This window comes from Myripristis murdjan, chromosome 6 (assembly GCF_902150065.1).
Source record: "Myripristis murdjan chromosome 6, fMyrMur1.1, whole genome shotgun sequence".
Lineage (NCBI taxonomy): Eukaryota > Metazoa > Chordata > Actinopteri > Holocentriformes > Holocentridae > Myripristis > Myripristis murdjan.
Window position 1 is genome coordinate 20195326 of NC_043985.1, and position 25671 is coordinate 20220996.

Sequence of the window (25671 nt, forward strand, 5' to 3'; positions counted from 1 at the left end):
ATTGCAATAACCTTTCACAAATTCCCAGTACAGCACATCTGTATTGTCTGATGGAAGCACAGTGAAAGAACCAACTAAGCAAACTAGGTCTGTGCATCACTTGAAAAGGCATTTAAATAGCTGCTTTTCTTTAATTTACCCAATGTTTGCACAAATAGTAATGCTTTAATAACTAAATGACATAGCATATGCTTTTCCTTAATTTAAAACTGAACCATAAGCCATCTGCATCATGAGGTGAAAGAACATTACCTTAAAGTTAAACCAATACATTGTCTCAATTAATATAATAAACATAATAAACAGGCCTACATAGGCTATTATAAAATCAGAAAGTGCAGAAACAATAGGATTAGACTAAAACATTGATGAGGACAAGATGCAAAGTACAACCCAAAACTAGAACTGTATTGCAGCGACATAAACCTATAAAAACATAAACTTTAATATCATAGTTACAGCGCAATACATCCAAATTTCCAAACCATGAAAATATACAATTTAGACTGCAACATTCGGCTCACAGCCTCAAGAGCTACAAATGATCTGTTACAATTCTTGAGCTCCACTTTGACTCCTAGGAAACTATCTTTTCTTGTGGCAGATTTAGTCAGTATGGTTTCCTATTCATTGCTCTCAGCCACCCAGTCAGTCAATAAGACTGTATTCACTTCACTTTCAGTGTCTGGGTACCTCCAGTGTTTGGCAGGCACTTGTGTACCTTGTTGCTGGGCTGCCGATCTTTTTAAAGAAATCTTCCACTGCAAAACAGCATGCGCTGTCGTGTCTTACAGCTCATTGGCCAGTGAAGGGGGTGGAGTAGGCTACATAGAGCCCCATAAAGACACAGGCAAAATATGGAAATAAAACCTGTTTCACCAGTGAGGAGCAAATGGCTCAGGCGTGTGAAGTTAAAAGGAAAAAAAAACAAAAACAAAAAACAACTCTGAGCTCATACATTCTGTTAATTTGCTGCAGACATTATAGGCTTTATGGCGATTGATTTAAAAATATATATATATATATATATTGTCAGTGATTCTTCATCTCAAGTATTAAAAGCAGCTATTGGTGTCCAGTTTGAAGCAATGACTGCAGGTGTTGACTGATACATTGATATATCTTTTGCAACTGTTAATCCCCTGTTTCACAAGAGAATGAGGAAATTATTACCTTCTGCTTCATGCAGTGCAGCTGTTTTCACACATGGCTACATTCCCACCTTTATCACTATGAAATGGTGGCAAGCATGTACATGTATGTAAGTCATGTATGTGTATGCACTATGCATGTGTAAAATGTAGGCTACATATTTCATAGAAAATGTTATTGGTTTATCAGCAGGTCTGCCTGTCAGTCACTTGAGAAGCAAAAAACCTGAAAACACTGATAAGGCCTACAGCTTGCAATGCATCGCCACAAGCTATAATCTACCTAATGCCTGTACAATGGGCTATATTAAATAAATGCACAGATGTAACTTCACAATAAATTTAGCCTTTTCTGCAGTAGTGACTCAAGTTTGACAAAGCAGACGAAGCAATATACCTGTGTTGTTGTTTTTTAAGAAACTATTTTGACTGTTATTCAGTTATTCCAGTTCCACAGGCCTCAGTGTTAAGCAAGATATGTGCCTTTGATGAAAAGAAAACCAACTGGAGGAAAAGAGACAATTAAACTGAGAAGGTGGGAACCCCGTGATGCTTAAGAGAACTTATTTTGTTGTTCTCCCTCATCACCGGGTTCCCACCTTCTTCGTGTCATACGTTTTAACCAATTGTGAACTACGTTTTTTGCCACTGTTTTGCATGTGGTAGAGACATGCATTGCACAGGCTTTGGGCACTATACAGAATTTAAAAACACAAGTTTAATACCGCATGTAGGCGTACTAGGAATTTACAGGGAAAATATGTCTGCTGAAAAAAACTTGCGTCAACTTGTTTCTACAAATGGATATTGGCCCACAGAAGTTGTGTTTCCGCCATGGAAGTAACGTATTATGTTTCCCCTCCCCTGCCTCTTCAGCTTCATGCCTCAGCTCCAGCTCGCAATAACATCCAATATGAGGTATGTGAGACGTTGTTCAACTAAAACTACATCTTATTTGGCTTTAATAACAACAGGTATATTTATTTATAAATATATTTATTTATTTTGAAAGCCTTGCTGTGCGCTAGGGGAGAGCATGGGGGGAGACGGATCCAGCTCTCCGGCGGCACACAGGGCTGGAGAGGAAGTGGAGAGCGCTTACGTTGAGAGAAAGTGGGCAGAGCCAGCGGAGGATAACAGCGCAGGCAGAGCCGGGGAAGAGGACACACTCAGTAGACGGAGCCAGCGACGAGGACGGAGGGGAGAAGGGGCGCAGCGATGCGGCCGAAACACCCATCAAAACACCGAAAATCGCCCGAAAACACCACACCAGCCCTCGCAGATGAAGCGGGACAGCGACGGCCGGGAAAATGGTAAGATTTTAAGAGCAATGCTACATTAATGGCTGTAAAAGTCGAGTCGAGGGTGTATGGCAAAATGGTGGAAAGAACGACAGATAGACGCAGTGTTGTAAAAATGGCCATGGTGTCTTGTCAGCGAAGAATAAAGAAAACCTTTTGCAGACTGAAACTGTATTTGTGTTTGCACTGTTGGTCATTAGATGAGCATGTTTGTTAGTTGTGTTTAGAGTTAACTTCGTTCATATTTGGAGGGCTACATTTGTTCTGGACCTGTTTGGAGTTTTTTCAACCTACGCATTTAAAATTTGCTTTGTCCTTGAAAGGGCAAATGCCCTTGTCTGATTTTGTTCGACTAAAATAACAAAAACTAGCTGTTACTTCGTTTTTGAGACGATGGATCGAGCCTGGTTGATCTTAACACAAGAATCTTAAACACAATTTTGTTTATTTTCGCCATATTTGGTTTTTGGAGGGTTTTCTCGAATATTAATAAAAAATAAAAATAAATTCGATTAGTTTTTATCTCAAACAGCCCATGGGGTTGCAATTGTAGCTTATAACAACATTTCAGCAAAGTGTAATGGGAAATATTATTTAAAAAATAAATAGTTGGAATAAATTATGACAAATTCTCAAAAAGCTCAAAATATCACCATTAATGGCAAATTTCCTTTGGTAAGATCTGTACACAAATTGTAGTGAATTTGTTTGTCAAATAGAGGTTCCATATGTCATAAAAGCTCAAGTATTGTTCGAAATCTAAAATAGGGTGTTGGCTTTTAACCCTTTGAGGTACTGCATGGAGAAGTCATTTAAATATTTACATTAATTTTGTTTTTCCATGCCACACTAGACCTACAAGATATATTAAAGAAAATTTTATGTCAGAAAACATCATTACATGTAAAGGATGACCAATTGAGGAAATTAAAAAATAGTGTATCAAAATTAAATAAATAAAAGCCTCTTTATATCCTGGTCTCTCATACAAGATTGTTGATTTATTCACATTAGAAGAAAACTGCTACATACAATGAAACAGATAATACATAACTTTTTATTATAGATACTTATATTAACTGTAGCTATAATGTTCAATCCAAAAGGATTAGTAATGTACGACTTGGCACAAAACAAAATGCCTTCTCCAGGCTGTTCACAAAAGGACACTTTCATTCTAATCTATTATTATCCAATCACACGCAAATTTAGTTGTGTTTTGAACTGTAAAACATGCAAATGCACAGCTTTTGCCTACATTATACATATACCTACATCTTTGAGTTTCCCTGAGACGTTAACAAGATATTAGAAGCATATTCTCCCAAACCCACCAATACAGAATCTAAAAATCCTTTCTCAGTCCTTGTTCCCATGCCAAGCCGAGTGTTGATTTTTGGGAAGTTTAAATACAAAAATGATAATAACGACTTACTTTGTATGTCGCAGGGATCCCCCCGATGTTGCACGAAATGGATGAAAGAAGAAGGAGATCCTCTGACTCCAGCAAAATGGTATGTTTATCAATCAGTAAAGGCTATAATTTCAGTGTTGCTGCAGCCTTTGTGGCTTGCTTGTCTTTACTGCCACATACATCCAGCCAGTAGGGTGTGCTGTTCTCACTCTCTTTTCTGAACCTTGTATTTTCCTATTCTAAAGGTTTGACATTTAGCTACAGTGGAACGCGTGAACTGAAGGATTGGAGTGATTCACACTTCAGTGAGGACTTGTAAGTATTTTTATTAATTAGAATAAATATATGTTGAATATCACTTGCATACCATCAATGGATTTGGCTCTTAATTGCACATTGAATTGACTAGTGTTATAGATTACTATGATTCAGCAGCAACCGATTTAAGGTTTACTTTTATTTTGTTGTCTCTTAATGCTACTGTTTATCAGTCTTAGAGATAAAGAAATAAACAAAAGCCAGTAGTATCACCAGTGCAACGCTCAAGGTAATAGCTAATGATGTAAGCATTATTTATAGGCTTATGAGAATGTTGAGCTAAACATTTGTACAATGTTTTTCTTCAGACGCTGATAAATAAATAGAATTTTACATAGCAACAACTGATTTTTGGGCCAGTTTTGCGTCATCAAAAGTAAAGATCACTCAGCTTCATGTCAGTTTTTGTGTATCATAGTAATGCAGTTACGACAAGCATATACTATAATCAGAACATAGGGAACCAGTTTTCTACCCTCTAGTCTGATGTGGCGGTAATGTACACTGCAATAAAGAATGTCCGCAAAAATATGAATGTGTAACTTTGGGAGACACTTGTTAATGTTCACCAGTTTTGACTGATTTGTTTTTTTGGCTTAAAAAACAAGCCGGGACTTAAGAAATTTAGGTTCATAGCCTCTTAGCTTAACAATTTTAAAGCATTGTGCTTAAACATCTGCAATTAAAACTGAAGGATGTGCATAATGCATCCAGAAGATAATCCATCAGCACTGGCATGGCTTTTCACAGAGCCATCTTTTCTCGCAAATGCAAATATTTATTTGAAATGACGGTTACTGATGCCTATCTTCAGTCTATCGATAAATATTTGTGATAGATGGTAAGCCATGGCTGAGTCGCAACTTTACAATCTAGGACTTGTTTGTAGATTGTGTTTGTTTATTTGGCTGGGACAGAGCACATTAATGAACACCAGTATAAAATACAAGATGGTGGAGTTAGCAAGAGTGTTAAGTTACATCTGTAGTATATTTGTATGTCCTGACTTGCTAGCTAACCCATGTGAACAGCCAGTCCTTACAGTTGGACTTTTGCATCTTAACCACGTCATTTGTACCAATTAGTTACCATTAATCACCATTAGCAAACACATTGCTAACAGAAATCAGTTTCTACTTAATGCACTCTCAGGGTCATACTCAGCACCTGGGTGGTTCACAACACTAATTAGGTACTCTGGGAGCTGAGGCACCTGGGAAAGTCTACCTGTTCAGTTAGTTGGTGGCAGACCTTTTCAATCAAGTAACAACCTAAGAGATAAATTGTGAGGCACACTCCAGTAGATGTGCTCATATTCTTGTTCTTGGGTCTGAAGCATTTTGTGAGTCAGTAAACTGGTGTTTATAACTCAGTGGAGAGAATGCAAATAAATTAATGCATTACAAAATTCTAAAACAAACATTGCAAAATGACTGAGAATATCCATGGTTAGATTGTTAAGATACCAGCACACATTGAATTATGATACTTTGATTTAGGTTTTGTCTTTGCTGAGGCCAGACTTAACAGCAACATTTCAGGTTTCAACATTTCAAGTACATTTGCCTAAATCAGACAAATTAAAAAAATCCCAAAGTTAGGTCATCCAAAGATATTTGAATTGAGGGCAAGCAAACTTGTTTGTAGATTCTTGAAGATGTTTCACTTCTCATCATGAGAAACTTAATAACTTCTGACTGACGTGTGGGGATTCCCAGGTATTTAACCCCTGTGGGGTCGTTTCCCAGGTTACTGATATTATTGCTGTGTTGGTCCTCCTCCCTGTGAAGTTAGCTGTAATCTGGCAGTCTAAAACTACCCTTTAAAACATAATACATTTAGGTCATTATCGTGAGACAAATGAATTTTAACAATGACCACTGGCTCAAAATTGAATAGCTGCCATGTTGTCTGCATTACTTTATTTGAGAACTCAAACATTTCAGGCACGTCAGTGGGGCTACTGCCTTTACTGGCAGCTGTGATGGAGCTTTTATGTTAATAAAAAGTCACTGAAAGTCTTTTCACACCACAATATGATTGAGAAAATAATTTCTGCATCACTCAAAATGTGATGTGAAATGCAGTAGCTATGAGTTAATTTTAAATATTTTCATGGCACTTGACACATTTTTTATTTTTGCCACTCACCATTGTATTAATCCGCACAGCTGGCTACTAGTAAGTGCCTCTGTTAACAGTGATAGGGAAGGTTTGCAGCATAGAGCTACTCCTCTCTGTAATAGGTAGCCTAATGTTTTACAATACTGATGAGCTAAGGAATGAATATAACTATTGAGCTTTTTTCCAAACCATGCTCAATCTCCAGCCAGAAAGGCTGGTTTTCTATCCATCAAACACCTATCATGACAACTCATGAAATAACTCTTCCCCTAATTTGTAAAAACGTTAGTATTTCCCTGCATACAAGTCAGGTAAGACTGGAGGGAAAAGTTAGCCTTCATTGATTTTGGTTCGTAGGTTCTCTTTCAAGCTCTGTAAGTAATAAGATCCTAAAAATAACTTTACATTTCTTTGAAAGAGGAACATTGACCAAAAAAAAAAAAAAAAAAACCGGTTGGTTACAAACATTACTTTGATATGATTTGTCATTGGAGAAAAGAGGAAAAAAAAAAATAAATACCGGTTGCTACTAGAGTATGTCACTTATTGATCCACAATTGTAATCACTATGGTGAATAAAAAGATTTGTGTATTTACACTGCAGGACAAAACAAATCCCTCAGATTCAAATAAGTGTTCAATTTTTCCAGCCATGTTAGTCAGCAGCAGATAACTGTAAAGCAGGTGACCCCAACACTTCAGTCAAGTGGGCAACAAACATGAAAGAAAGCAGGAGGCCTTGCACAAAGGATACCTGCTGCATTCAGTTGTAGTTGGTTTAACTCGTGTTTTGTTGGGACAGTCCCTCTCTCTAAATCTTTATGTCGTCTCACCCAAAGGTATCACGTCACTTTATGCACAGGCCAGTTGTGCCTTAATGTGGATTTAATTCATTTTTTTCTGAATCTCTTCCAGAGTTCAGCGTGGAGTGACCTGCAGGTTTTCAAGCCTTGAAAAAAAGAAGACAGCACTGTAAGTTTTTCATGTTTTGTAAGATTGGAGTTCTCACTCAGTGTACACATGTGAATATAATCTGATGGAGATTTGGAAAATTTATGCGAAATTGAATGCTCCCAACATGCCATTTAGATTTCTTTAGTTGTTGAGAATAACTAATTGCTATTTGAAGTAATCATCATCCTACATTCACACATACATGGATATTAATTACTGCTGCCATACTAAGTGCTAGATTGTTGCTGAAGACCTTGATGACAGCAGGTAGAAAGCATAACTTGATGGCACTGTCCAAGTTGGCAAACTTCACTTTATAGTTCATTTTTTTACTTCACTACTTACATTTTTCCCAAATTAAAAAAAACTTTATACTCAAACTATAGCTTTCTCATTCAATTAAATGTAAAGTGTTAACAGAATAGGCTAATAATAAGCCACGTACACCTTGTTCCAGACTTATTGCTAAAAATTGTACACATCATTTAAACTGATGATTAGCCTACATTTTACATTTATTCCACTCAGTTGTCTTCACTTTTATTGTTTTGTTTTTATTTTGTTGCTACTTACCCTCAGGCACCTGTTACGGGGTATGAGGGTTATTTTTGTCTTATGATCGCCAACTGTTGATGTATGAAAGTTATCTGACTTTTTGCATTTGAGGAGCTGCTTAAATAATGATTGGTTGGCTAGTATGGTGTCCATCTGTTCATCATATCTATCTCTGCTTTGATTAATTTGATGGTCATTTCCTTGATTGAAAGAATATGCAAATGATCCGTCTTAATTTGCATACCACATCCACTTCATACACCTGCCAATTTATCGTTGTTTCGGTTGTGTTTTAATCAAGTGTCATTGTTACATATATGTCTGTTAAGCAATATGCAGTCATCGTCGCATATTTGTTAAATTTACAGCAAGATGTAGGCTAGGTCACACATGCTGAAAGCAGAGCTCACGTCACACCCCTTGTGGTCCGTCGATGAATTTTTGTTGAAGGATTGACTCAACTCAGACTTTTAAATTTTGTTGTTTACTTAGAAGATACTGAACATTTTAAAAATCCAGGATCCGATAAAATGCGAGTAGTAGCGCAGTTTATCGAACTTAAATCAGTGTCATTCACCTCTAAACATTTTCTGCATAATGAACATTTTTCGTTAAAACTTGCACCGCATGTCAGACAGAAATTTAATTGACATCTTAAGTCAACTTTCAACTTAAAACTGTACTCAGCCAAATTATTTAACAGATAGTGTGTCTGGGTAATTAATGACTTGTTTCAGCTAATTATCAAAGTACGACTGTAGATAACGACGCCAGCTGACCCCACCACCACCGCCATGCGTTTTGCGTTTCATACACCACATCGATACACTTGGGCTACTGGCTGCAATGGATGGAATTGGAAATTTTGTTATAGTTTTGCACATAAACATGAACATGTGTGTATCTGTTTAGGTTCAGCTCCAGTACTCTTGCACAATGCTAGCTGAATTAAGTGAAAGCTAGCTACGTAAGCCTGTATTTCACCACCACTTGCTTTTTAGTCTAGTTTAGCATGCCTTTCTCAAATGATGGACAGTGCATCGGTATTAACTTTCAGTTGCATCATGGGCTTACAACTTTTCCTTCTTTTTTATCCTATCAAGACCCCATTCAACTGGATATTGCTGAAGTGGAGACAGCGTTGTTTAACGTGAAGATGGAGTGATTTGGCGATTAGCCAAATTTTGGCAAGATGAAAGCTTTTTCTGACTGGACGATTTTCAACAATTGGATTTTTTCCTTTTTGACAATATGGACATTGGAGCACTTTTGCTGGCTGTATAATGGACTCATGGAAAAGTTACATTGTTACTTTTTTGGGGGAAAATTTCAGCCTTTGTTCACTTGATATTCAAATGTTGTTTTTAATAAAGTGAATGTCCTCGTATTTTTTCCTGCCTTTGTTTCATTAGCCAACACGTGTGCTAGCTCCCAACTTAAAAGTATACTTTTTATTAAATTGCAGATAACAGGTTATGTAGCATATTGGGTGATGTTTCAGCTTTGTCTTCATATTACACTTAATTAACTCAACAAATTAAGATAGTTTGCACTGACCTCGTGCCACTAAGCATCTTGGCTTTGCCCATATAAACAGCAAGCTAACGGGAATGCTTAATTTTGTACAGGGTTTTTATTTTGTTTGTTTGTTTTTTAGGAGTCTTAATATTCTGATTTAATCAGTCTAAAGTTGATCAACAAATGAAGTTAACACCCCAGCTGATTGGCAAGATTAAGGCCGAATGGTCACTGAATCTACACCACTGTGGTTTAATCATTCCCACTGTTGAATCTGAGCCTAATCAATCGCAACCAGATGAAGATTTACACTCATCTGTGTAAGCTACATCACAAATAGTTAATAAAGCCAAAATGGTTTCCAAAGGCTCCATAAAATGGCTCCTGGTGTCCTATTTCCTGTCTAAACAGGAAGTGATGCAAAAAAGGCAAAAAGTATATATTTAATATACTTTAAACACCCCCTCTGTATCTCAACCAGCATAAAAAGGGAATAAATTTTCAGTATTTAGGGTTGGCATTGGGGATGAAAGCATACCCAGATGTATATAATAGCAGTTTTTAAACAAAATAAAAGGGGTGGGACTTTAACATCACCTGAGTGTGGGGTAAATGGAAATAACGTCAATCAAAGGCAAAGCTTTCAGAGCTAGGAAGGAGCTCTAGATGGCGGATGAGCCTTGGGAAGGCTGCTATGGGCTTTCGTCAGACTGTCTGTCGCCTTTTTCGCTATCGGGACTCTTTCTTTCCGACTTAAAGTTTTCGTTTGCGAATGACCGAGTCGTGTTTTAACGGGAAACGAAGCGTTTGGTGCAGTTTTTGTTGTTTTTGCGAGCCGTGAGAGCCGTGTCTTGCTGGGCGAGTGCTCGTCGTTGTTTTCCATACTGGGCTCTGGCAGCCATGGCGCGCCTCCATTTTTAGTGCTGCTCGCCTCTGTCGCCCCGAGTCTTACACCACAGCTGAAGATTGAAAAGGCCTAGCGCATTTTTTCCAACAAAGTCTATATTTTTTCCGTAATTTAACATTAAGTTATTCTTTTACTGGTGTTTATTTTTTTTTATTCTGATGGGATAAAATATTTAAACCCTGTGCTATAGCGAACGCGAATCTAATACTTCATTATACCACCTTTCTTCACATGGAATTGGTATGTTTACATTGTATAGTGTATAACTTTACTGTTTTCTCACCCTTTAACCACATTTTTCTAATCCTTTATCTGATGACGCAGTTAGAATTAACCTAATGCATGCGGCTTGATCCATGGATGATATTGAAAGACATAACGCTGGATATTTAACTCAATGTGATAGCACCTGTCATTTTGTCCAGCTTTATTTTGAATTATCGATATGAATGATGATCCTTAAATCGCTCGGATTCGTATATTCTGCTTTTCTCGTGTCGCAACGTCTGGGTTTAAAGTGCCACCTGAGCAAAAAACAATCTTAAGGGACTCCTATGGTAGTTCATGTTTCCTCTTAACTTTTTGACAGTAAATACCAGGACACAAAAAACACCATCCTATCAAAAGACTTTCAGGATACAACGATGATGAAGAATAAAAATAAAAAGCAAGAGGATGAAGGTTCCACACAAAGCAATGCATCAAGGTACGATCCTTATACTTCTTTACCTTTTTGACAACTGGGCTTTGATTGTTTACCTTGTCAAGCATGGTTGGTCACCTGTGCATACATTTGCGACATGATTTTCATGATGTGCCCGAGTGTCATATGAATGACCTTGCTATTGTTTAATAGCCACACCCTGATTTTCCTACCATTTCTTATACTCAATACTGAGGTTTCAGGCCTGTGTAAGAGATCCCAGCCCAAAGGGTGTATGTTTAACACCACAGTAAAGATCATTTGCCCTGTATTATGTTTCAAATGACTGTTCACAAATGTTTGATGTCCCATGGCTATATTGTAATATGACCTTGTCTTACTAGTTGGTACTGCATTGCACCATTTTATTAACGTTGATTTGTTTGTTGTTGATTTATTTCTTTTTTTCCTGAAACTGTGTATTACTCAGGGTCAGAAATACATCTGGCCTCTCAGGATGAGATAGATAACAAATATGATTTGTGCAGTTTGTTTGCCTTGAAATCAATCTCCACATGGCTGCAGTTTTATTTTATTTTTCGTCTGAATGTGCACTTAAAGTTTTGACTAAGGAATGAATGGACTTTTAGGAAACCTTACTTGTTTTTTTAGTGCATGCATGTATTGTCTCTGCTGGTGAAATGCCTTTTTCCTCTCACTACTTGTCGACTTTTAAACCATTTTGTTTTGTTGTAGATGGCTGGGGGAAAGGTATGTGTTGTCTTTGGCTAAACCTGCTCTTCACAGTGCAATTTCAGGTTTTTGACGAGGTCCTCATACCCTGTGCCCCTCACCATTTTTATTTTAGTCTCAACTTAAAAAAAAGAAGGAAAAAAAAATGTTTTCAGTGGAAAGTTAAATATGAGTTTAACTGTATCAGGTGGCCTTGATTGAATAACCACATTCAAATGGAATAATGTCTCTGCTGCAAGCAAAAGGAGTTTAAATCATTACTTTAACTTATCAAGGAAGAGATTTTATCCATGATGACTCCCATCATTATATAATGAGATTACTATGTTTTTTTAATTGGTGCTAAACAAAAGAAAACACTTTTTTCATATGCAATTATACATTTTAGCCATATGGAGATTGACAGTGTGTGTGTGTGTGTGTGTGTGTGTGTATGTTTTTTAAAATATGTTTGAGGTATGTTTGTTTTGCTAAATGTGATGTGCCTTTTTATGTCAATCAGGTTTTTTTTTTTTAATTACATGTCACTATGTAGAATTATGTTGATTAGGCTCATGGCCGAGCTTCTTGACTGATTTTTTTTTTTTTTTTTTTTTTTTTTTTTTTTTAACAAAGTTTAGTTAAGTATTATGAGCATGGTTAATATTTCAAAGTGTCTATTGTCTTATTTTAATTTTTCCCCCTACTGATTGAATCCTCAAAAGCAGACGTAAATGTTGTCTTTTCATTTTCATCAATAAAGACGTTTTTCTTTTTTAAGTGATATGAGATCATTTGCATGGTGTAAGGGAAATCAGATGAGTTTGTGGCCTCTCACAAGTGCACAAACCACATCAGAAACTATCCAGTGCAAGAAAAATGGTGGTGTGTGTGGCCTAATCCTGAGGCACTGGCATTGAAATTGCTACCACACCTTTATATACAATTTGAGCAGAATATAATTGCAATTTGAGCTCAATACATTATTCTCATGCTGGATAAAGACGGAAGTTGTGTGCAAAATCAGCCTCACTGTCCACACTGACTTTTACAGACAGTATAACTGCAGAAGGTCACACTTGTAATAGTTGTAGTTTTCTGGTGTATCTCACAGCAGCCATTTTAGTGCTTTAGCTTTGAGTAAACTATGCCCTTTTCTCCATTTATGATAACTTTTCTTGGGTAAGGGTGACTGCAGTTGTCATGCATTAAGCAGGCAAACGTCAGAAAATGTGGTGAATACGTGTCAACACGCTGCCACTGGAAGTGCATTGCACTTGTCCTCTCAAGTCACAAAATGGCCCTTGCTTTGTGACCATCTTGCTGACTTTTCTGTATTAAAACTCGGCTCAGGACTACACGGAGGAGGAACAGGAAGTGTTCTTTTGACGCTCTGGGTCGCACACCGAGCTCCCATAGGCTAGACGTCCCACCTAGCAACAGCTGAGCCAATAGTAATTCGAGTTGAGTTATATGTCCCGCCCAGGTTTGACCTCACTTGGGCGGAAGGAGACATCTACTTCCTAGTGTGGTCAGGAGAACATAGCGTACACCAACGAGGCTTTTGGAACAGCTGATCAGCCTTACTTTTACACAAAAATAAAATCACTATTAGTTTGCAGTTATAGTCAAACCAATTCCCACTAGTTTATCCATATTCAGTTTCCATATCGAGAAGTTTAATACCTTAAATCGCCGACAACTTATGCGGACATGTTATTTATTTTTTATTTAGCAGCAAATCCTTTGAAAATGTTAAACATGGATTTCGATATACATTAAAAAAAACTTGACGGAGAGGGGGAAACGACATTAGCGAGGCCATGTGACTGTTTTATCATTGCTGGGCACAAATCAGCCTCTGTTCCAGTACAATCCATGTAAGGCAGTGTTTATGGATTTCTATTTTGAATGGGTATAGTGCCCCCATGTGTCCGTTTGAGGCACTGCAGGCACAGGGAACCAGACAGGGCAGGTCAACCATATTTGAAGCTCGTTGTGTAACTTGACACCTAGTAATGTTATGAAAGCTCTGTGTTGGGGAAAAAAAGGAAAACTCCTTGAGGCAGACTCATTTTAATTTCTTTCTTTTTTTTTTTTTTCAACAAAAGAAATAAGTCTGATTACAATTTAGCAGAGTTGGAGAAGGGAAGAGTTGTGCAATATATTTTTAATGAATTTAGTAATACTTTCATGACATTAAGCTTAGAGCATTTTTTCATCAGCATATTTTATATTCTAATAATTCATCTTTTTTAAGTCACTTGGGCATCATCAAAAAAGCAATGTCAAAACTTTCACACAAGATAATATTACTGACAAATTTACTTAGTCACCCTCACAGGTGATGCCCCAGCTTAATACCTTGTTAAAGGGGAATTTGCCTGGCTTTATCTAGCTGTTGCCATCTTGAAAGCAGGTCTGTGAACTCATGATGGGTTTTTCCAAAATGAGCGTAAGAGGATTGCTTTGCCTCAGAGAGAACGAGCTCATTATAAGTCTGTTAAGCTGACCGAGAAACTTGCCGCATGATGTAATGAGGCTCCTGTTTCCTCTCTCTGCTGAGGGCCGTTATGCGTTGGTCACCGGGGTCTTGCAGATTAACTGAGTGAAACTGTATTTACTCATAGATTATATCTTACAAATAGGGCTGAGCGACACATTATCATACCGTCATCTAGATATGAACGTGCATGATAATATCTCAAAAGACAAGGGTATGGACGACATCAAATTTAGGGTTCAGGCCTAAGAGAGCAACTGGTGTGTTCTGATCAAAAACATTTTGTTAGGTTCTGTTGAGGTTGCAGCAAAATGTTTGATTTTATTTATTTTTATGTGGCCTAAGACAGCGATTGGTCTGATCAATAGAACACCTTGTGGAGTAACTTCATTTTCTACATCCATTTGGCGTTAATGTGCTGTTTTCTTGAAGAATGCTTAATTTTCACTGTTGCTGCACTTAATATTTTAAAAAGTAAATATAGTGTAATGAAATGTTGTCCACATCCTACATCCTACTCACAAATTGCCCCCACTATCACAGAAAGTCATTATTTTCTTGATATGCTGTTGTTCAGTTCAGTAACTTGACATGGCAAAATCAAAACACCATGTTCTTGTTCCTTTAGCAATTCAGCTTCAGAGGAATCTAACCATTCTGGGTCAGAGTCTGGAAGTCAGTCAGACAGCGAGCATGGCAGCGAGAGGAGGAGGTCCCACAACTCGGAGTCCAACAGCTCCTCAGAGTCAGAGAGCCACTCAGAGTCAGAGAGCGAGTCCACAGAATCCAAATCACAGCAAGCCACAGCCGAGGTGAAAGACAAGCCGGTTAGAAAGAAGGAGAGTCTGGCAGATGTGAAAAAGGTAAAGTCACTGCGCTTTAGAGAGGCAAGTAACCCTTCTGTGGTGACTTAATACATAGAGACGGGTGACAAATTAAAGGACAAACCAACAAAGAGTCATAGTGAGGTGTTGGGCCACCACAAGCCGCCAAAATGGCTTCAGCGCTGGTGGAGAGGATTGTCTACCACATCAGTCCAAAATCTACAGGTGTTTAACTAGAGTTAGATGTGGAAAGATGGGCTAAACACCATAGCCCATAATTTACATTATTCCCATCCTCATCAAACCACTCAGTGAGCCCTTGTGCCCTGTGGATGGGGGCATTGTTTTCTTGGAAGAGACCACTCCCATCAGAATAGAAATGTCACTTTATAGGATGAAGGTGATCACTCAGTATAACATTGTATTGATCTGCAGTGAGCTTTCCCTCCCTTCCCTGGAACCAAATCATGCCATGAAAATACCCTCCACCACATAACAGAGCCTCCTCACTGTAGGGGTCCATTCAGGCTTGTAGTGTTCTCTTGGTGGATGACGCACACACAGTATATTCGCCCACTTCTCCAGAATACGGTGAAGGATGACTCATCTGACCACATCACTTTTTTTAATCTGTATTGCTGTAGACCCGTGCCTATGGTTTCTGCACCGCTGAGCTCTCAAATGTGTATTTGTATTTGTAACCGAGGGGTTTATGCGCTGCAGCCCTTCTATAATCGTCCTCTCTGTACAGTATACTTTGGAAGAACGGTCTTCAGTCCCTCCAGTAGAGTTGTAGAATCTATGTACAAGAGGCATTTAAGTCGGTGGCCTAACACCTTACTAAGACACTTAATGTTGTTTATTCTTGTAATTTGTCACCCTTTTGTATATAATGTAGATCCAAATTCCTTTTCCTCTAATAATCAATATTTAGCTAACTTCTTTTTTGTGTAATCAGGCTCACACATTACCTGTCACATTAGTTACATAACTGTTACAGTTTATCCATACTGTCTTATTGGCTGTGATATGTTATTGAAATTACTGTGAAATGCAGAAAGACAGTGTCTTAGTCGTTGCTTTTTCATCACAGATGTGGGAAGAACATCCAGATGTTTACGGTGTCAGGAGGTCAAATCGCAGCAGACAAGAGCCAGCGCGCTTAAATATTGGAGCTGGGGTAAGGAGACGTTTGTAGAGATGAAGATAATTTGCTCAAAAGTAATGCAAAACAGTATAGACAACATTAATGTACCTGTAAATAAGCCTCTGCTGTATGCACCTGCTGAAACTCATCCAGTTAACAACCGCTTGCGCCATCTAGTGTATATTATGAGGAAGTGTTGGTATTGCTGTAATCCATGTGATTAAAATGTGCTTATGCTGTGATCACTGGTCTTGCAGGGTAGTAGCGACTCCGAGGGTGAAAGTCCTAAGAGAAAAGGAACACGTTCTAAGAAAAAAGAGTAAGTATAGATGTTGTGAACATTTTGGGAATTCATGTATTTTTTTTTTGTCAGCTTTACACCATGTGCATTTATTTATTTTTTTTTTTAAGTCATGCCCTGTTGCAACACTTATGCCAGCAAAAACATATACATTCTGTAATAAAATATTCTTCAACCATGTAGCAGTTTTGCATGATGCATGCCTATATGTCATTCTGTCGTCTGAATAGTCAACTGCAAATGCGTTCACGTTGTGATCCCCACCATTTTATGCTTAATGGTAAATGGGTATCTGTTTGCTTGCTTGCGAATGGGCTATAAAAGGATTTATTTTTGAGTTTCAGTAAGACAGACAGACTATATGTTACATCTACAGCAAATTTGATTGGTCTGGTCAGTGGCTTATCTCTGATCAAATTGGGTTGGCTTGAGCACCCTGCGGCCAATATTATATAAATTAAGTTAGCTTGTAGCAGTGATGGGCCTCGAGGGTGAACTTGTGGTATTTCTTTGTTGTAAGAAATACCTGGAAAGATGATGACTCAAATGATGAAGAGGAGGAGGATGAGGAGGATTCCAGCAGTACAGACAGTGAGCAGGAAGAGAAAAAAGTTAGATCCAGACGACTTCCTGCTAGAAGGTAAGAGTTTAGTGAAGCCTGGCCATCAGACAGCTACCCAGTGGTCAACCCTGATCCATTCCATACTGTGCAATCAGTTGTTTGATTATACTTTTTGTCTCCCTTTTGGCTTGAAGTTTATAATATAACCAATTTTTACAGCCTGCTGTAATGCTGCAAATTCATTCTGAAAATCTGACATCTGGAAATTTTGATTTTCTGTCTCAGGGCCATCGGCTGCAGTCAGGCAACTAGGTTTGATCAGCAGCCTTTGCACAGCTGGAAAGCAAAACCAGTGTGATAATGAGCCAGGCATTTGGTTCATTATCTCTAAGAGGTTTGCACGTCTCTATGCCTAACTTGATGTTTTACAGACCTCAGACCAAATCAGCAACAGTGAAAAAGCAGCAGGCTCAAAAAGGAAGGAAATCTAGGAAACAGGAGTCATCCGCTGACGAAGATGATGACGATGATGACGATGATGATGACGATGACGATGATGAGGAAGACACTCCAAAGAGACAAACCCGAAGAAGAGGTGCAACAAAAGTCAAAAGGTACATATCTGCACCAAAGGCTGTTTTGACGCGGATTCATTCACGATTTCTAAAAACTTTGAGCTTTTTGTGGAACAATAAATTTGCTTTTCCAGTGATTAGAACTGTTCCACTCCTAAGCTCATCACGTAGACATACAGGACACTTGTTATGTTCATTTTTCAGGTGCTGTGATTTTCAGTGTTGCACTCCATACTGTATGCTGCTTGTAATGATGGTAATTTAAGAATTTAAGCTTATTCTGCTGAGGTATTAATTGCAAGTTGTTTAGGTAAATGTCTTTGGTTCATGTCATTTATTTATTATGGCTGCCACCTTACCACTTTTCCTTTCTTTTTCTGTGCTAATACAGTTATAAAGAGGACCAACATGACTTTGAGACAGACTCCGACGACCTGATTGAAATGGCGGGCGATGTAGGCGAGGAGCAGCAGGATGATGACAGTGAGACCATCGAGAAAGTTATGGACACCAGAATAGGCAAAAAAGGAGGTGATGTACTTTCATTTTACACCTTACTAGTTACTATTAGGGGACTTTGCCACTGCACAAGAAGCAAGAACTCGCCCAATTAGGAGAACACAGGAGCTGGTGTTAGATTCAGTTCTAGTTATCATGTGTGTTTCAGCTGAACTGAAGCGAAAACTGTAACGGCTGCAGTGATGACTCGAAAAGGCAACTGGCTGATGTGATGATTGAAGTGGTGTGGTCAGAAATCCCATTTCACTAATGCTGTTGTCATCCTTCAGTTTTTTTTGTAGTCCTGCCTCAGTTTCTTTATTGTTTCTCAATATTGGTCAGGATTACACTTAGGTTTTTTTTTCATTCCCCCAAGCTCCTGTTGAATTTCATCTTCTGACCAAATGACAATGAGAGCTTGGATCTCATCGATACTACATGTGGCCATGTGTACTCTCCATTTGACGTCTTCAGATGCTTGACAGCTCACAATCAAATGCTACAAAATGAATTTAAACATTTGCACCTACCAACGTTGTCTATGTTATATCCCTGTTTTGTTTTGTTTTTTACAAGTGCAGTGGAACATGGCCTTAACAGCCATAATATGTCTCATCAAAGACACATTTTGCCATGCGTACAGTCAGGAGGTAACTTTGTTTTTTTTTTTGTTTGTTTTTTTTATATATTATAGCTACTGGGGCTTCTACTACTCTTTACGCTATAGAGGAAAATGGAGACCCATGTGAAGGCTTTGACCCAGAGAACGACGAAGGAGAGACTCAATATCTCATCAAGTGGAAAGGCTGGTCCTACATCCACAACACATGGGAGAGCATGGAGTCTCTGACACAGCAGAAGGTCAAGGGACTCAAGAAGCTGGACAACTACAAAAAGAAGAACGATGAGCTCAATTCTTGGTAAAGATCTATTTTCCCATCTGCATATCATTTACAAATGTGAAAAAAAAATTCAAGAATTTAACGAGGTTATCTTCTGTGTTATTAGGTTAAGAAAGGCTTCCCCTGAGGATGTAGAGTATCATAACTGCCAGCAGGAGCTCACCATTGAGTTGAACAAGCAGTTTCAAATTGTGGAGAGGGTCATCGGTAAGAACCAATCAACAGCTTTTATTTGCTTTTAGCTGGTAGCTCTGAAGAAAAAAAACGTTTCATGTGTTACTGCATGTTTCATTTAAATGATCCTAAATTGAATTTTTTTGTTAACAGCAACAAAAACAGGAAAGACCCAAGGTCCTTCCGACTTTCCCTGTAAGTCCATTTTCTAAAACAGTGCTGTAACTGTCAGATGTTTTCACTCAAGCTGAAAAAATGTCTTTGTTTTTCATTTCTGTCCTGTGCTAAGTGCTTTGCCCTTTTCACTACAATTCTCTCTAATAACCTGTTTTTAAATTAACAGCTCACAAGACATCATCTTCCAATGAGCCAGAGTACTTATGCAAATGGATGGGCTTACCCTATGCTGAGTGCAGCTGGGAGGATGGAGCCTTGGTTAGAAAGAAGTTTGAGCACTGCATCAACAGCTTCAACAGCCGAAACTCCAGCAAAACAGTTCCCTCTAAAGACTGCAAAGTGAGGCTCAAATCTGACCTCCAGTGGTCATATTTTCAGATCTTATATTTGTCCTTTGTTTACAAAAAAACAAAATTGGAGTAACCCTAACCCTTAGTGTTATTTGTGCTCAAATGAAAGCATGAATTAATCTCTTAACTGTGATTTCAGGTACTGAAACAACGACCAAGATTTGTTGCTCTAAAAAAACAGCCATCTTATATTGGAGATGAGAACCTAGAGCTGAGAGATTACCAGTTGGATGGATTGAATTGGCTGGCTCACTCCTGGTGCAGGTACAAATTCGAGAAATGAGTAATGCATTCTTTTTGGAGTAATTGTACAAGAACAATTGGGTTGCATCAGGAAGGTCAAACCACACGGTTGCCTTTTTCTTCATCCTCAGGTGCAATAGTGTCATTCTTGCTGATGAGATGGGTCTGGGAAAGACCATCCAGACCATCTCTTTCCTGTCCTACTTGTTCCACCAGCACCAACTCTATGGCCCCTTCCTGCTGGTGGTGCCGTTGTCCACACTCACCTCCTGGCAGAGGGAGTTTGACACCTGGGCCCCCGACATGAATGTGGTCGTCTATCTTGGTGACGTCATGAGCAGGAAAACGGTAGAGTGAATTACATTACAGGTATTTCCTTTCATAGTCTTGTGATACCCACAGAGATTGGCTAATAATTCTCTATTTGTCTCTTATGTTTTGAATAGATCCGCGACTATGAGTGGGTGAACCATCAGACGAAAAGAATACGCTTCAATGCACTATTAACCACTTATGAAATTCTACTGAAAGACAAGGTAGGCGTAAAAAAAATAATTAATGTTTTCTTGATAAATCTATGTTTTTCGTAATGGTTATATGTGGTTACAGCAATTAATTACCTCAACCGCAGTGATTTAGCTATCACAATTTATCTCCAGGGGGTTCTTGGGAACATCAACTGGGCATTCTTGGGTGTGGATGAAGCTCACAGACTGAAGAATGACGACTCCCTGCTGTACAAAACATTAATTGACTTCAGGTCCAACCACAGGCTCCTCATTACTGGCACCCCGCTGCAAAACTCCCTCAAAGAGTTGTGGTCACTTTTGCACTTCCTAATGCCTGACAAGTATGTCTGTGTTTACACTCTCTAAATGATACTGTTGCACATGGGTGTGAAAATTGCTAATGAACAAAAAGCATGCAACATGTCAGTTCAAATTCCAGCGATGACAAGAGTAAATGCTTATTATGTCTATATCACTGACTGTTGCTGTTGCCTCTCTTGTGCACTGCAGGTTTGAGTCCTGGGAGGATTTTGAGGACGAGCATGGGAAGGGCAGAGAAAATGGATATCAAAGCCTTCACAAAGTCCTTGAGCCGTTCCTCCTCCGACGTGTCAAGAAAGATGTGGAAAAATCTCTGCCCGCCAAGGTGGAACAGATCCTCCGTGTAGAGATGAGTGCCCAGCAGAAACAATTCTACAAGTATGAATTTTGTCCTTTGGAGCACCTTTATCGCCACATCTGTCTTTCACATAAACCCCTTGAGTGACAATGTGCCTTTTTAATCTAAAGCTGTATCTCTCATCCATTAATTTAATCTGTCTCTGAATATTTCTAGGTGGATTTTAACAAGGAATTACAAAGCTCTCTCCAAAGGCACCCGAGGCAGCTCCTCTGGCTTCTTGAACATTGTTATGGAGCTGAAAAAGTGCTGTAACCATGGTTTCCTCATTAAACAGCCAGAAGAGGGAGACACTGAAACACAACAGGAGCACCTGCAGGTATGTTTCTTTATGAGCCTGCTTTAGCTCAGAGCAACACCTTAGGCTAAGTCTATGTGTCATGGCAACTAGTTTTGACTGTAGAATGAACAAAACCACTTGGAAAGCTATAGTGCTGCTTTTTTTTCTTTTTTTTTTTTTTGTCCTGAAGTGAAATATTGACATCCTGACTTTGCATTCCACAGAGTCTAGTGAAAGGCAGTGGAAAGTTGGTGCTGCTGGACAAGCTGCTCACCAGACTTAGAGAGAGGGGCAACAGAGTCCTCATCTTCTCCCAGATGGTCAGGATGTTGGACATTCTGGCTGAATACTTGGCCCTCAAACGCTACCCATTCCAGGTAGGATATTCTCATTTCCTGTGCCGCATTTGGAAATCTCTACACTGTTAGGCTCCCAGCTTACAAGAAAAAAATGGTAAAGCAAACAATTTTTTAAGACTGTATTAGTGGTGTTTATAATGAAGGGGCTTTTGGGAAGGTGGTGAAGAGTGCTGAAGGGGGATGTCAACTCAGATGATGGCAGGATCAGGTGTCAGCACTGCAGTGCACATACTCCACCGGACTGACTGTTCATGTGGTTATTTATATCAGCAAGTTATTTTCTGACAAGGACTGCTAGGTCTCCTGCAAGTCTGTGGACTCGGTGTGTTTTTGCTGACTTAGTCTTTGTCAGGGTCACTCACTGTAGACTGTAGTGCTCTCTCAGAGAATATAGACATTCTGACAGGGTCTGATGGCATGTATAGCTGAGTGATGCCAAAGTCAGGGATGGAAGCCTGGGAAAATTTCAAAGGTTTCATATCTCTTTCTTCCTCTCTCCTCTTCAGCGGCTGGACGGTTCCATAAAAGGAGAAATTCGAAAGCAGGCACTAGACCACTTTAATGCAGAGGGCTCAGAGGTATGTATGCTGGATGGGTTAAAATGACTTAATAATACAGTCTGATAGATTGTACAACTCAGCTCTCACTCAGTTTTCTTGGATGATTTAATCTTGGAGGACTAGCAGGTTAATGTATTAATGGCATAAATGCAAAAAAAATGTTTAATATAGAGAATTGTTTGGAAAATACTCTAATATATGACGTAAAACATGGAATAAACATGTGAGCTGGCATCAGTATCGGAGTTTGGCAATGATGAGAACTAGGTAGACTCGACCATGGTCAGCAGAGTCCAAAGTCCTCACTTAAAACCCTCTGTACTTTTGCATAGTGTACCTTTTCAGTGAAAATTATTACTATCTCCTACTTTTTGGGTTTGTTTTGTTTTCCTACCCACTACTCATATTCCCTGCTGCTTACATTGGCGGAGGTATACCGCTGGATGATGTCTGCTTGAAGCTTTAACAGTTCCATCTGTTCTCCAGGACTTCTGCTTCCTGTTGTCCACGAGAGCTGGAGGCCTGGGAATCAACCTGGCCTCAGCAGACACCGTGGTTATCTTTGACTCAGACTGGAACCCTCAAAACGATCTGCAGGCACAAGCCAGGGCTCACAGGATTGGCCAGAAGAAACAGGTAACCCATGGCTCTCATTGTAGATATTGTGCAGAGTAGGTACAGTCTAGGTAGGTACAGTCTCAATTCAAAGCATCTCCACGCTTTCTTTGCAGGTGAACATATATCGATTGGTCACTAAAGGAACAGTGGAGGAGGACATCATTGAGAGGGCAAAGAAGAAGATGGTTTTGGACCATCTTGTCATTCAGAGAATGGACACCACTGGTCGAACTGTACTGGACAACAACTCAGGAAATTCAAAGTGAGAATATGAAAATTCTGTGTTTTTAGCTGAACAGTTTTACAGGACCACAGAGGTTCTGACGAACTCCATGAATTTAACATTGCTGTTTTTGTCTACAGTTCAAATCCATTCAATAAAGAAGAACTGACTGCTATCCTAAAGTTTGGTGCAGAGGATCTTTTCAAAGAGGCAGAGGGAGAGGAGTCTGAGCCACAGGTACCACAGTACTGACTAGACAGTTTTGTGTGTATTAAAAATTCATGCCTTAGATTGTTGCAGACGTAAACTGAATTTTCTGGGCTTTTTCAGGAGATGGATATTGATGAGATCCTCAGGTTGGCTGAAACAAGAGAGAGTGATCAGGGATCGAGTGCAACAGACGAGCTTCTCTCTCAGTTTAAGGTACACGCAGCTCAGCAGTGCTTTGCATTATGATTCAGTATCTTTCATCCCTTGATCCTGAACCCACAGTCAGACGTCTCTCATTCGACCACCACTCGCATGTTGTTTTATTTTTTTTCTTTATTTGCCACAGGTGGCCAATTTCTCCAACATGGAAGAGAGCACTCCAGAGCTTGACGAAAAGCATTCTCGGGATTGGGAAGAAATCATCCCTGAGGACCAGCGGCGCAAACTGGAGGAGGAGGAGAAGCAGAGGGAGATGGAGGACATCTTCATGCTGCCTAGAAGCAGGAGCTCAAACAAGAGGGTGAGGGGGAGATATTTCACAGCCTTAAATATAGCAGGAGAGATGCTGAGAGAGCATTTCTCTCTTGGAACCACTCTCAATCCTCCTCATTCACTGATACCTGCTGATTCAGTACATTTCGACAGTTAAATGTCCTGTGATGCAGCAGCAACTTAATATTTTGATTTAGTGATATCTAATCTGAATTCATGGAGCATGTGGAATTATAGCCTTCAAGGGAATATGTGCACTTCAGCAAGTAAACGTTGTTATCCTTAGTTGAAGAGAAAGAAAGCCTACTTTAAGCAATGACGATGTCCAGATTCAGAAACTTAAAAGTGGCTGGAAGAAGGCCTGCTGCTGCGTTTCCTGAGTCTGAGGGTTTGTGTTATGTGTTTCAGGCTCAGGCCAACGATAGCGATAGTGACGTAGGCTCCAAGTTGAAGCACCGCTCCTCAGGGTCAGACAGTGAGACGGACGATAGCGAGGATGACAAGAAGCCAAAGAAAAGAGGCAGACCCCGAGCCCGCAAAAACAATGTGGAGGGTTTCACAGATGCAGAGATCCGCCGGTAAGTGTTTTGCAAGCAATTACTTACATTATTGTCTGATGTTTCAGTATTAAAATGAGACTCAGTTATGTTTTTCTTAGACCAGGATTGTGTTTCTTCATAATCTTTATTTTAAAATATGTCCTTTGACAGGTTCATTAAATCATATAAGAAATTTGGATCTCCACTTGAAAGGTAAGTGTAATGTAGAGTAATTGTGATTGAATAGACAGACAGATTAATTGATTGCTAAACAAACAGCTATAATTTTTGTTTCTAGTAGTGTTTCTTACCAGTTCTGACAATCCATGCAGATAAAATGCTTTTTTTCTGTTTCCAGACTAGAAGCTATTGCCAGAGACTCTGAGCTGGTGGACAAATCTATAGCAGACCTCAAGAGACTGGGTGAATTGATTCATGCGAGTTGTGTCACTGCAGTGCAGGAGCATGAGGAACACCTTAAAGAGAATCCTGCTGAAGGTATGTCGATTTCACCTGTTGGGGTGCTAGAAAAATACAGTTTTTTGAAGGACCCAAATGACATGTTATTATTTCAGCCAAAGGTCCTGGGAAACGCCGAGGGATTAATATCAAAATTTCAGGAGTGCAAGTCAATGCCAAGTCAATCATCCAGCATGAGGAAGAGTTTGAGCCCTTACACAAAGCTGTGCCGTCCAATTCTGCAGAGAGAAATAAGTAAGCTGCACCTGCAAATTTAAGAGGTTGAGGGCTTTAAATTTCAAAGATGCTGAGAGAAGTTCATACATGTTACAGGTGAAATTTGACAATGCTTTGCCACCCATAGGTTCCAGCTGACATGCAGGGTTAAGATCGCCCACTTTGACGTGGACTGGGATCTGCAGGATGACATTCAGCTCTTGCTTGGCATCTACGAACACGGTTATGGCAATTGGGATCTGATCAAGACTGATCCTGACCTTAAGCTGGTAGATAAGGTGAATATACAGCCTCTCTTTAACAATGGTTTGGAAACTTGGCGTTTGAACAAAGGACTAACATTTCCTATTCTATGTGCAGATTCTCCCAGATGACCCAGGCAAGAAGCCTCAGGCCAAGCAGTTGCAGGCCAGAGCAGACTATCTTCTGAAGCTGCTGAAGAAGGAACAAGAGAGTAAAGACCTGTCTAAAACAGGAGAGGAGGTATGCTGTGACTGAAAACTCAAAATCACAATTATCATGACCATATTTATCACAGATTTCAGTATTATTGCAGTGTTGTTCAAATGTGCTGAAAATAGCTAATAATTACAATTATAGATTAAATAATTTCTGGTTTGTTTAGAAAATCCC

At 39.2% G+C, this 25671-nt stretch overlaps 1 protein-coding gene across 5 annotated transcripts in view; it reads left to right on the top strand.

Moving 5' to 3' along the window:
* Positions 1–1995: 1995 nt before the first annotated feature.
* Positions 1996–25671, top strand: part of chd2 (chromodomain helicase DNA binding protein 2) — a 28554-nt gene continuing 4878 nt past the window's right edge. The window contains exons 1-36 of one of the 5 annotated variants that reach the window (XM_030054343.1): positions 1997–2069; positions 2164–2464; positions 3902–3966; positions 4112–4181; positions 7224–7280; positions 8921–10482; positions 10832–10948; positions 14749–15007; positions 16038–16124; positions 16349–16410; positions 16913–17032; positions 17386–17568; positions 17921–18060; positions 18722–18947; positions 19036–19136; positions 19257–19298; positions 19447–19619; positions 19770–19894; positions 20005–20221; positions 20320–20409; positions 20533–20723; positions 20893–21081; positions 21218–21380; positions 21566–21718; positions 22207–22278; positions 22747–22896; positions 22992–23140; positions 23242–23338; positions 23432–23524; positions 23658–23831; positions 24212–24381; positions 24514–24555; positions 24701–24840; positions 24918–25056; positions 25166–25316; positions 25399–25521. In XM_030054343.1, coding sequence (XP_029910203.1) covers positions 10887–10948; positions 14749–15007; positions 16038–16124; positions 16349–16410; positions 16913–17032; positions 17386–17568; positions 17921–18060; positions 18722–18947; positions 19036–19136; positions 19257–19298; positions 19447–19619; positions 19770–19894; positions 20005–20221; positions 20320–20409; positions 20533–20723; positions 20893–21081; positions 21218–21380; positions 21566–21718; positions 22207–22278; positions 22747–22896; positions 22992–23140; positions 23242–23338; positions 23432–23524; positions 23658–23831; positions 24212–24381; positions 24514–24555; positions 24701–24840; positions 24918–25056; positions 25166–25316; positions 25399–25521 — 4083 coding nt within the window. In that variant the 5' untranslated portion in view covers positions 1997–2069; positions 2164–2464; positions 3902–3966; ... (2 more) ...; positions 8921–10482; positions 10832–10886. Of the gene's footprint in view, positions 2070–2163; positions 2465–3901; positions 3967–4111; positions 4182–7223; positions 7281–8920; positions 10949–14748; positions 15008–16037; positions 16125–16348; positions 16411–16912; positions 17033–17385; positions 17569–17920; positions 18061–18721; positions 18948–19035; positions 19137–19256; positions 19299–19446; positions 19620–19769; positions 19895–20004; positions 20222–20319; positions 20410–20532; positions 20724–20892; positions 21082–21217; positions 21381–21565; positions 21719–22206; positions 22279–22746; positions 22897–22991; positions 23141–23241; positions 23339–23431; positions 23525–23657; positions 23832–24211; positions 24382–24513; positions 24556–24700; positions 24841–24917; positions 25057–25165; positions 25317–25398; positions 25522–25671 lie in introns of all 5 variants that reach the window. The other 4 variants (XM_030054344.1, XM_030054342.1, XM_030054345.1 and 1 more) reach the window with 4 other exon arrangements.